The sequence below is a fragment of the Dipodomys ordii genome, unplaced genomic scaffold, assembly GCF_000151885.1.
Source record: "Dipodomys ordii isolate 6190 unplaced genomic scaffold, Dord_2.0 Scaffold43, whole genome shotgun sequence".
NCBI classification, from domain to species: Eukaryota; Metazoa; Chordata; class Mammalia; order Rodentia; family Heteromyidae; genus Dipodomys; species Dipodomys ordii.
The window spans coordinates 8,441,335-8,454,071 of NW_012267259.1; the positions used below are offsets into that span (position 1 = coordinate 8,441,335).

The following is a 12,737-nucleotide window of genomic DNA, read 5'->3' on the forward strand; positions in this document are numbered from 1 at the left end:
GTCTGGGCAGAAAAATCCCCATGAGACTCTTACCTTCAATTAGCCACTCAAAAACCAGAAGTGGCGCTGTGGGTCAAGTAGTAGAGTGGTAGCCTTGAGCAAAAGAGCTTAGGGACAGCACCTAGGCCCTGAGTTCAAGTCCTACAACTGCAAAAAAAAAAAGCTAAAAAAGCCAAGAATCTCCTAGGCCAACTTCTGCTCATAGAGGCCAACTTTTGCCATACATTCCTCCACAGTTTTTGTTTTGTTCAGGAGTGGCATATCAGGGGGCACAGAGAAGGAGGAATATGTAAGGAGAGCCATGTGGGGCAGGGAAGGGCAGAGTCCTTGTGAGCTGGGGTACCCGTGCCACAATTAGCACCCATCTTCTATGGGCCAGCCCTGGGTTCAGGGAGACCACATATAGGGAGCAAAATAGAAAGTAACCCAACCTTACTAGCAATGTAAGAATGAGACAAAACACTCATGCAAAGATTTTGCGCTTCAGTAAACCTATTAAGAAATTGCTCAATTGCCACATCCAGGGGGAATGTGAAATATGGCACAAGATCCGAAAGAATAAGTGTCTCAGATGATATGCGCATTTTACGCTTCTTGTTCATGAATTTAATGAATGGAACATTTTCCCTGGCTATGTGAGTCAGGGAGGGAAGTGGCCTGCCATTTCAGAAGCCGGCTCCAGCAACGCTAGACACTCAACACTCGTGCAACAGCTTGCCATCCATGAGGTCTGTTCACATCACGGCTGGCCATGCTGGACATAGTGAGAGGTGGGATTAGGATGTAGAGAGGGGAGGATTAGGGACGTAGAGAGATAAGCACAGCACCAAGTCCTTGACAACAAACCACGTGCAAATACACCAACGACGCACAATGTGAAATTGCTAGAAATGCTAGCTGGCTGACAAAGAAGAGAATGGCTGAGTCCCTGTACAAGTCTGGTCACGAGTCCCCGTCCTAAGGTCACGGCAGCAGATGGCAGGTGACGCTGTGAATGCCTCGTGGGGCAAAGTTGGCTGGGCAGAAAGCATGCCACACGCGCTCTGCAGGCTGTGCACCATTATCTCCCGCGTGGCCATAAATGTCTGCTCACAGCTCTCGTGCTGCTCGCTGGTGGCCGCGGGCCTCAGGGTGGCGTGCACTAGGCTTTCTTCTCCGCTGGGCTTCCAGGTCCTGGCTTCTTCGTGGTTGTGGAGTTTGTCTGAACTCTGCTTTTCCCGATGCTCGGCTTCTTTGGCTTCTGGCTACTGTTTTGAAGGGATTTCAGCCCCAGCATGCGACAATACTTGTTACACTGGTGTAGCGCCTTAAACTGATCAATGAATGTCATGGAACAGTTGCCCTTAAATCCTTTGTACCTGTAAGTGTAGGTGACAGGAAACAATGTTTAACATTTAGGTCACCGCCAGGTTAGAAAGCAACATTTGGAAGGAAATAGGATTGGCCTAAGAAAACAGTCAGGTCATGTTTATCACAGCATTATTTACCATAGCTAAGATATGGAACCAACCCAGATGCCCCTCAGTAGATGAATAGATCAAGAAAATGTGGTATATATACACAATGGAATTCTATGTCTCCCTCAGAAAGAATGACATTGCCCCATTTGTTAGGAAATGGAAAGACTTGGAAAAAAATTATATTGAGTGAAGTAATCCAGGCCCAAAGAAACATAGGTGCCATGGTTTCCTTTATCTGCAATAAGTAGTGTATGTCTAGGACAAGCAGAGAAGGTCCAAAGCTCTGTTCATATGACCACATGAGATGATTAAGCGAAATGTACCCCAAAACAGGACACAAGGGTTTTTTTCTTGCTTGCTATTGTTTTTAATGTTCTTATAATGCACTATGTGATTCTTTTGTTTCTTTTGGAAGTTCTTCCCCCACACTATAACCCCTGTTTTCACTGTATTTGATTCCGGTGTTCTGCATCTTGTATATACATTTTTCTAATTTGGGGAGGGGAAGGGGTATAGCAGAATGCTTAAATGGGGATGCAGGTTGACCCATTGTAACGATGAGATGTACACTACACTGTTGAAATCCAACTCTACAATGTCCAGGGTGGGGAGGGGAGGGGGGAAGGAGGAGTTGGGGGGGGAGGGAAGTGATGGTGGGGGAAAACCAAAGAGGAGTAACAATGCTGGATAGGAAATGTACTTATTACCCTACTCATGTAACTGTAACCCCTCTGTACAGTATCTTTACTCTCTCTGTATGTATGTATGTATATATATATACATACAGGTGATGTAAGAGACAAAATGGAAAGGCAATCGTCCCATCTGTGCAATCCACACGTTGATACCAGAGCGGCCTCTGCAGAGCCAAGCATGTCATCTCCACTTAACACTCCACTGCTGGGGCTGGGAAGGTGGCTCCATGGTAGAGTGCTTGCCTTGCATGCATAAGGCCCTGGGTTCGATTCCTCAGCACCACATAAGCAGAAAGAAGCCAGAAGTGGAGCTATGGCTCAAGTGGTAGAGCGCCAGCCTTGAGCTGAAGAGCTGAGGGACAGCACCCAGGCCCAGATTTCAGGCCCCATGACTGACAAACAACAACAACAACAATTCCATTGCTGTTAGAATAAACACAAATTCCCTCAGCCTTCCTGCAACCCTGCCACTGGCCGCATCTCCCAGCCCCGAACCTCCTTTCATCCCTTACAAGATGTCGTGATTGCCCCTTCGAAGAGTCCTCCCAGCTTGATTTCCCCCTGTGTGGGATGCCCTGACTCCTTCCTCTCGCTCAGTCCCACTTACTGACCATCCTCTACTCCTTCACTTCCTCTAGGCAGCCTTTCCTCCCCTCCCCTCCTGAAGCCTCTCACACCCCAACTGAGATCTGCAGGTAGAGCGCCTTGTCTGTGCCGTGGCCTTGTGAGCAGAAGAGTTGCTGATGTTTGTCCCTCGGCCCTCAGCAAAGCGCAGAGATCAGCCGTTCTTCATCACTGCAGCCCGACACTTAACCCAGTAGGACTCAGTACCAGGAGGATGGTTGTCCACAAGCCCGATGGTGCTTTGAGGTTTTGCATTTGTTCAGCGTTCTCTTCTTGTGTTGATCTAGGTCAGTGCTGAGTCCTCAAAAATACAAAAATGCAGGAGAAAGGGACAGCAGCTCCCCACACCTTGTCTATGGAACACCTAGTCAAGGACTGTTCTAGAGGTGCCAGGGATAGTACTGAGTTCATGGCCTCCTGGTCTAGAGGGGCAAACAGATGGCAAATCATCCCCATGACTGCTGGGTTAGCGAGGCTGCATCCTGACTCTCGCAAGGCTTTTGTGAAATGGGAAGACCGAGAATGCCAACCACATGGGGTGAATAAAATGCAGACCAGATGTATGTAACCACTTGGCTTCAGCGGACGTGAGCCAGGTCATAAGTACAAGGATCCGTAGGATAACTGGTGCAACTAACAGGGTCCCTCCCTGGTAGGGATTTGACGCTGAGACCAGGGAGTGCCTGGTAAACAGGGCCATTGACTTCATTGGCAGCCCAGTGCACAATGCAAAGACAGCTCCTTGTTCAAAGATTATTAAGAAGTTCACAACAAAAACAACCAAGCAGGAAGCCAAACACCCCACACGGCTCCACAGATTGCACGCACCCGGAGACCAACCCTGCTAGTGTGGGAGTTCAGGCCATTTCTGATGAATAGGACCAGGCGCGCATTGGCAACAGGAAGTCTGTAGTTCTGGCATAATAGCTAATGGGATTCAAGAAATCAGATTTCCTTCATTTCCTGAGAGAAATCATAAATGTCAGTGTACTTGGAATGAGGGTGAGGGGGTGTCATTTCTCCCCTGGGATCCAAGTTCCAGTATTGAAGCTATTAAGGGAATGAAAGCTTTTCTCCTCCCCCCCCCCCGCACCCTGCCCTTTCTGAAACTACATTATGAGCCAGTAGCTCCTTCCCCATGTTTGCCACAAATCCAGCTCTGCTTTTTTTTCTCTTCCCTGCTAGGGACCTGCTCTGCCCCCCAGGAACCCATAGTCTATTTCGTCGTGAAAAAGTGACTCCATTTCTAAAAGTCAAGATCATTTGTTGGAGGGAAAAAAGCCAGCCAGAGACAAGAAATGAAGTGAGCAGGGGAGGGAAAATTCCACTGCTAAGCATGTCATTTTTACATCTCTATATTTCCAGGCAGGAGACTCCAGAAAAGGTCAGAGTGCCAGGCTGACTGCATTTTCCTTTTGCCTCAGCCCTGGCCCACACAGCACAGCCACGCCTGGCAGGCCAGGGGGAGGGCCTCTTTGCCTCTCCCCAATGCTGCAGCATCTCAGACAAGTAGGAAATGTCAAAGGCAGGGAGAGCGTCCAGCCTAAAGCACCTGGAAAACAGCGCCGGTCCCCTGTGCCAGGCTCTGAGAACGTGTGACCTCTCACCTCTGCAGAGACAAATCAGGAATGTGTACTGCAGCCTCTCAGAAAGGTCCCCACTGCCTCGTGAGGTGCCTACAGAATTAGGACTCTTCCTTCTTTCTTATTGTGGTCTCTGTCTCAGCCAGGACATTGGGCCTTCGCTTTGATCTATTATTCTCTCAGATTGGCCATCCTTCCGTGAGCCTCGCCCTTACCTAGGAATTTAAAAACAGCGCAACCAAATCATATTTCTAGGTCAATTAACCTCAGATTTACTCAGAGGATATGAGTCTACTTTCTCCAAGCTCTGGTCTTCCCAAGCAGTAAAGAAACACAGTCCCCTGACTTGTGACCCACATTGCCCAGCACACACAACAACTGCAGCCTTCAGGTTTGGGGGTGACCACCAATCTCCAATATGAACACCACTGCCGAAACTCACCTTGAGTTCCTGTTAGACAGACATGCGAAGTTGAACAGTATTCCCCACATGCCCTTATTTGCAAACAATACCATGGCAGACATAACAACGTAAGGTAAGTTCATCCTGGAGTAGGGTGGGCCCTCAAGCAATATTACTGGTAGCTATATAAATAGAGGAGAAAAGACACAGACAGGAAAGGGAAATGCTGCGTTTCATCAGAGGCAGAGATTAGAGGGATGTGCCTACAAGCCAAAGATGGTGGGCAACCAGGAGAAGCTGGGAGAGAGACATGAGATATATTTCCTCAGACCCTCTGGCAGGAACCAAACCCATCAACACTTTGACTTCAGGCTTCCAGCCTCCAGAACTATGAGGCTATAAACTCTTTATTATTTTAAGACTCTTAAGTGGTGCTTGTGCGTGTGCATGCATGCATGAGTGTGTATGTGTGAATGGGTATAAAATAAAGCCAGAGCAAGATCAGTGCATTAAAAGAGCTTTCATGTCACGTACATATACGGCGAGGGGCCCTAGACACTGATTCTACTGTGGAAACAGCTAGTGATTCTTGAAATTCTATTCATGTCCTTCATTTCCTCATGCTTATTGAGTCACTTCTTCAAGGACCAGCACTAGCTGTATGGTAGTTCCTTGTAGAAGGAACCAGAAGGAAATAGAAAGGTTTATTGAGCCACGTGACTTTTCCATCTTGCAGAATAGACATGAAACTAGTCATGACAATAATAAAACACCTCAAAAAAAAACCCTGTCTGGCTGGGGCGGGGGGAGTTTCTGGGGTGTAAATTCTATGAGAAATGCTACATAATCTCTCTCCCTATCCCCCAGACAATTAAAACACACATCAGCTTTTAAAAAGAAATGTCACCCTAATGACAACCCTCGAGCCCAGATTCTCTCTAACTATATATAATCATGGACATCTTATTGTCATAGTCCCTTTGAAAAAATGCTTCTGTGAAAGTCACAGAGGCCTCCGGAGTGGGGAATCTGCAAGGTGACACATCTATGTTTCTGGCAAGCAGTGCGCCGAGGGTGTCTACGTGGTGACCTTCTCTTCAGATAGGTGACCTTCAGCAAACAATGACTCCCGACTATAAAGGCACCCAGTCTGGTCACTACCACCTCTCCCTGAGCCTATTAGCTTTTTAGTGTCTGTCCCTCCCTTCCTACCTTGTTTAGACAGTGTAATCTCCCACAGTTATTAAGTATGTCACAGCATGGCCAAGCAAGTACTGGTGAGGTCCCTCTCTCTTGTCCCTTGTCCCTGGGCTCACAGACCTTCTTTTTCTAGCTCCTGCCCACTCTCTGCCCTCCTCATCCAGCCCTATGACTCCTTTCTCAGTCTCAGAATAGGCAACAGCCTGGGCCGCCTCCATGGAAACCATCACTGGCACTTTCTTTGACAGCCATTCAAGCTGGAAGAAAAAGAACATTCGCTTTTCTTCTTCCACAGGAAAATGAGGTAAATGAGGCGGGTAAGAGTATTTCCTGCTCCCCATAGCCACACCTGGCTGAGTCCTTCCTGGAAGTACTGATAACATATTTTATGGACAGCTCTGAGGTCCTCACTGGGTCCCATGTGTTCAGGCTCTGTCCTGATTCTCTCCACCATTCCTGTGTCTTCCTTCCATCTCCCTCCTTTTGTTCCCATCCTGCCTGCAGAGGGCGCTCTCAAGCCCCTTGGGCTTCTCTCCAGATGCTTTTTCTGTTCAGACTTGTCCCCTGGAGCCAGATGACAAATGAGGAGGAGCTGATTGGTGAGTCCCTCGGGTCTTGGGAATGGACTGGCTAAGACTGGGAGAAACCTCATGGCCCCTACTCCAGCTGCTTCAACAGAGCTGTCCTTTGTTTGCTACCTGGGCAGGGGCCAGGACACAGCCATGATACTTCCGCCCAGCAGTGGGATGAGTCCTTCTGGCTCTGTTGGGCCCTGAGACTTCAGCCACACATTCAGCATGTCACTAGAATGTCAGCCTTGCCAAGAGGGTTGAAATGACTGTTGTTCTCTGCTGGGTTTCCAGACCTCCTCGACAAGGACGGGCCAGATGAACACATGGCTGATCAGATTAAAATCCCACCATGCGAGGGAGGCGATGAGCGTGCAGATATTTGGGGCATCAAAGCACCTGTCTCCAGTGCATTAGGCCTGCGACTGACACTGGAGGACTGGCATTGGTGATACAGCTCAAATATCTGGGGCCCCATAGCCGGGTGCTGGTGGCTCATGCCTATAGTCCTAGCTACTCAGGTGGCTGAGATCTGCGGGTCACAGTTTAAAACCAGCCTAAGCAGGAAAGTCTTATCTCCAATTAATCACCAGAAAAGCTGGAAGTGGAACTGTGGCTCAAGTGATAGAGTGCTAGCCTGGGGGGGGGGAGACAGGGAGGGGGAGGGAGTCTCAGTGACAGCACCCAGGCTGAGTTCAAGCCCTACAGAGACATTGGTCATGCTGTGAGGCACATTCAAAAGATGCTGAGGGTCTGAAGTATTGGTATATCTGCATAGCAAGGACAAGGCCCTGAGTTCAAGATGAGATGCCATTTCTTCCCATCTCCCAGTGACTTTCACCCTGCCTCTCCACACATACTTCTGGACTGGGGACAGCTGGCTATGGTCCCCTTTGTTTACCACAGACACACAGGGCATCAAGGGTTTCTCTCGATGCTCAGGGCAGTCTTTTCTCTGAAACTTGGCATGGTTGGGCATGACTATCTGTTGAACCTTTCCTCTTCCTCAGGGATTGAAGGGCCAGAACTGGGCAGGCAGGCCCCAGCACCAATAAAGGTAACTGTTTTCCAAGTGTGTCTTCCTTGATACATGGGTCCTTGTAGCCTCATGTTTGCCCTTCTGCAGAGAAAACAAACCCTTCACAATGCTGTAGGGTCTTATGAATGTGCTTTCTGTGTGGATGCCTGATACTTGTCCTTTACCCTTAAGCATCACGTTTTTCTTCCAAGAATACAAATACAGAGTATTGGCTGGCAGCCATACTGTCCTAGTGGTTATTCAAATCCATTTTATTCTGGATCAGTGCTTACTGACTGGAAGAAATCTGCTCAGGATTCTTCTCTTTGTTTTACTGCAGTTCAACAATGTGAATCCTGCTTTTTTTTTTTTTTTTAAGACTACAGGGCAAAGTCTTGGCTCTGCTGCCCCCTGGTGGCTGAACCACAATCTCACCTTCTTCCCAGGAACTCCATCATATAATTGCAGAGCTGACCAGGTCATGGCTCTGCAATTTCCCTATCTCTAGTTATAAAATTAGACACTTTTTTTCTGTCTCCTTATGAGATCTCTAAGTGATGAGCAACTTCAACACAGAGTCCAAGCTGGAACTAACAAAAATGGATTGCTGGGTCACTTAAATCTTGTTCTTGAAGTTGCTAAAGGATGAAGGGGCAGCCAGGTGCTGGTGGCTCACACTTGTAATCTTACTACTCAGAAGGTTGAGATCTGAGGATCATGGTTCAAAGCCAGTCTGGGTACAAAAGTCCCCATCAGACTCCTATCTCCAGTAACCATTCAAACACTGGAAGGGGAGCTATGGCCCTAGTGGTAGAGTGCTAGCCTTGAGCAAAAAGAGCTCAAGGACAATGCCCAGGCCCTAAGTTCGAACCCCATGACCAACCAGAAAAAAAAGATGAAGAGCAGTATACTTTTTGTATGTGTTTTCTGGTAGTGGCGCTTGAATTCAGGACCTTGTGCTTATCTTCTTTTTATTTTGCTCATCTAAGACTGGCCTTCCACCACTTAAAACTTTTTGGTGGTTAACTGGAGATAAGAGTATCTCAGATTTTTCTACCTGGGCTGGCTTTGAACTAAGATCCTCAGATTACAACCTACTGAGTAGTTAGGATTACAGGCCGGAGCCACCAGCGCTCAGCTTGAGGCCTACAACACTTACACCACAGTCATATCACTCCCTGTACACACTTTTGTTTTGGGGACCATAGCAAATAAAGTTGAATTGAAATGAGTAAGTCATGACAATTCCTTATGTTCTTTCATGTGATTATAAATAACTTAGTTACTCCAGAAACAGAAGAACAACTCTTGACTTCATTACAAAACAAGGCAGGTCACATTTAGATAGTGTAGATTGAGACATAGAAATGTATTTTTTTTAATGACTCAAAACACTACTTACAATAGTGTCTTCCCATAGCCAAATGCTACTGGGACAAACCTTGTACAGACTCACCACTCTTCCTTTCTGTCCATTATGAATGAACTAGGTAAGCTGAGGATCAAGAGAACAGGTTTAACGGATCTTTATTCATTCACCCCCTCTCTTACACACTCTGGAACTCCTCATCTACCTGCCACATTCTCCTCTCTTTATTTCTCCCACCCCTAGATGTCCCTTCTGCACATCTCTCCTATCAACAAGTGCTTTTGACCTTGACTCCATTCCAAGCCTACTGCTATTGTTCTCGTTTTGCAAGCTATGGCTTTCACTGGAGGGTTTCTTCAACCAAATGTTGCCTCCCTCCATTGGCGATCTGGCCCTTCAGCTCAGGAGGGCCTAACCAGATGCCTTACATTCTCTCATTCGAGCAGTGAGACTTGTAAGCAGTAGCTGGCCCTGCCCCTTCTCTGCCATTGGGATTCACCCCATGCACAGAGACGCCAAGGAACCTGGGAAGAAGCCTCTCAACCACTTCTTGCCCTCTGATAGGAGACATTTCCCCTTATGTCAGGTTTGCAGACCAAACTGCTAAGATACAGCTCTTGGGGGACAGGTGTCTATGGCTTTTTTTGTGACTTTTTTTTAAACTTTCTAAAATTTTTTTCAGAAATGGACAAGATGAATTTGTACCCCCTTTCAAAACTCTCAAACACTTCAGAATTCTCTTCTCTCCCATCTTCTCCCTCTCCCTCCCCCATCTCTCCTTGGGTGGGAAAGCAATCAGTAAGTAACACTTTATAGAAAGCATTTGGCCCTGGTCTTCTTCTAATGTGCTTTGGGCAACTGTCCCAGGCCAGATAAGTCACATTAAAGCTGAGAAAGAAACCAAGGAATTGGATTTCTTTTTAAATTAGGAGGGGGCGGGAGGCACCATTTGAAGCTTTCAGATTGGATTCCTGGAAACTGTTGATGTGCTTTAAAAACAAAGTCTTAAATCACCATGCTCTTAAGCTCACGGTTAGTTTCTGGAGCTTCTTGTGTAGGTTTCTGCTTTACTTTGGTAGAAAGTGGTATTAGATGATGGGATGAAATTTGCCTGGTGTCAGGTTGAGGCGGGAGAGAGGGAGCCAGGATTTACCTAGCTTACATTGAACTTCCGGGTCTGGAGGTAGGTTAACTGGGTAAGTCCCAGTGTCGCCATTCTGTGGACGAGTACTCCCGCAAGATCCAGTCACATGTCCACACAGGTGGCATGATGGGAAGCCAGACTCAAACCTGGTCTGCTGAAGTCAGGATTTTGCCTTGACCCGCAGAGATCATGGGGTTTTTAAAGGCTTGGTTTGAGAGATATTCCTGGGGTCCTTTGTAAATTGGGTCCATGTATCTCCTAGATGAGAACACTTGCCCAGGACAAATGCTAAAGCAGATGGATGCGAGGACAGCTGCCACAAAAGGGCACTGCCATGGAAACTGGGATGTGTGGTCACCTGACTAATCAGAATAAATACAACACCAAGAGGCAAAGCCCCTCGACACCCCCTCCACCGGCCAGGGAGGAAGGAGGTGATCTGAAGCCCCTGCTTCTCTCACTACCTCACAACCCCCCTCCTGACATGCTCTTTGTACAAGGCCAAGGTCACGGTCAAATTCCCTGAAGCACAGGTCAATCAGTGGTCCAGTCCAGGCTAGGGACAGGTGTGGGAGGTAGTTCCAGACTAAAACTGTAGGGCAAGTTCTCAGAAGGAATAACATCAGGGAATTGGGTTCTAAAGCACAATTAGAAGCTGTGTGTCCTCAGTGGGAACTTCAAGTCTCAGAGTTCAGGAATGGCTCCTCTCCCCTTCTCCGACTCCCTCCACTCTTCTCTATCATTTCTTAAAGCTGAAAGCTAGAGTATTCGTTAGTGCATTGCGGATTGGAAGGACTGAGACATCCCGAAGGCTAATGTAGATGAGTCAGTCCAGGCCTGGCAACATAGGCCTAGTGACACTGTGTTTTCTGCATTTCTGATGCTTTGACATATGGGGCCTTCCTGGGCCTAGAAACACTGCTCATCTCCAGGCAAGGCAATTCCTGGAGCTACTCAGTAACCTACCGTCCATAGCATCAGACCTCCAAATAAACCACCAGACCTCCACCTCCTCTGTCAGCCTTCTCATTCTGGGCCATCATCTCCCTACCCTAAGACCCCCAGGACAGATGAAGAGAGAGAGAAAGAGAGAGAGAGAGAGAGAGAGAGAGAGCCCTTATGTCCTAGAACCTGCTGAATGACTCAAACTAGCCAATCCTCCACCTGCTTACCGTACGCCATGTATTCCTTCTTGCAACTGTCATTTTCAAGTGTTTGGCCTTCACTTTCCCTCCCTCCTGTCTGACTGCATCTTTTCCCAGGAGTCTAGCATGCCCTCTCCTGCTGGGAACCTTGAGTTCATCAACAGAAGTTGTCTCCTGGTTTGTTGACCATACCGAATCAATAATAAAAACCTACATTTTAAAAGAAGTCAGCCTCTGTCCTTGTCTCCTCCTCCTTACAGATGTTCTTCCCATGGGGAAAGAGCATCTGGGGAGAAGGGGAAGGGCAGCTGCAGCACATTTCCTTTCTCACCAAGGACCACGAAGAGCTGCTCTCCACAGCGAGCCAGGTAAAGCTGTAAGTAGGGGAAGTGTGTTAAAGATAACCCCAGAGAACACTGTCACAGCAGTCAACGGAACAAATCAACCTCCTATACTAAACTCAAGAAAGAGAATGGCCACTGGCAACAGGTAAGTAATCACAGCCCTGCAAATAGCATCATGGGCATCTGTAAGCGGCTCGAAGTACTTTTTGGCTAAAAGAAATGAAAGGGGGAATGCAAATGCATTTATCCTTCTCAATTGCAAAAAAAAAATTTTTTTTCTTAACTTTAATTTTAAAAAAATGAAAGCAGTTTTTTCATAGTGATGATTTAAATGTAGAAAATTGGAATTTCATAGTTAAAAGGCATTCTAGAAGGCTGGCATGTTTTATTTTTCTCCTTCCATGGCTCTCCTGTGAGTAATTAATCTTGAATTGTGTTTTCAAGTGCTCTTGTTTGCTTCAGCATTAGGAAACAAATGTGTTTCCCTGAGAGAACAAAGTCCATAAATATTTCATGCGAGGGAGAGGAGTGAACTGAATTCATCCCAAGAACGTTTGCTCTCCACAGGAAGAACGGGAAATCTACTTTGCCCACATCAGCCGAAAGGCAGCATTTGCTGGAAGCCCAGTGTTAAATGACACCCACTCCATTTTCTCTACTCACCCTTTAGCCAGCGTTGCTATGCCAACGTCCGTTAACTTCATTCCTACACCTATGGGAAGAGAGCAAAGATGGAGTTTGAATTACTTGGGGAATCCTCAGGAAGGATCATTTAGGGGAAAGATCTTAGGGAGGAGGTAGGTTAAGACCATTCTGCCATCTTTCCCCACCTGTCCACCTGAGGCTTCTCTGTGGAGGCTGCCAGCCTCGCAGATGTGCAGCCTCTACTTAGGAAGCCAGACTTGCCATGCTCTTCTCACTCCAGGAGAAAGGAGGGAGGAGAGAGGGAGGAGGAGGGAGCCTGCTGTTCTGTGATTGTGATGCCGCCGAGGCCTGCTGCTTTGCCAAGAGCTCTCTCCCAAAAATGCTCTGCCCTGGCTCACCGAGAGTGAAAGCCCCTCATGCAGTGAAAGAAGTAGCGCGGGTTTCATGGTCAGTATCAACCGTGAGAAAGTGCAAGGTGGCATTAGCTCAGTTCAAAGCCCAGCTCAGACATGCGATTTCCCATTTATTTGCATTAAGA

At 47.4% G+C, this 12,737-nt stretch overlaps 1 protein-coding gene across 1 annotated transcript in view; it reads right to left on the minus strand.

Moving 5' to 3' along the window:
• Positions 1-537: 537 nt before the first annotated feature.
• Alpk2 (alpha-kinase 2) overlaps positions 538-12,737 on the minus strand; it is a 99,871-nt gene continuing 87,671 nt past the window's right edge. Inside the window, exons 11-12 of the mRNA XM_013018893.1 lie at positions 12,218-12,266; positions 538-1,358 (exon numbers count right to left, since the gene is read on the minus strand). Coding sequence (XP_012874347.1) covers positions 1,142-1,358; positions 12,218-12,266 — 266 coding nt within the window. The 3' untranslated portion in view covers positions 538-1,141. The remainder of the gene's footprint in view (positions 1,359-12,217; positions 12,267-12,737) is intronic.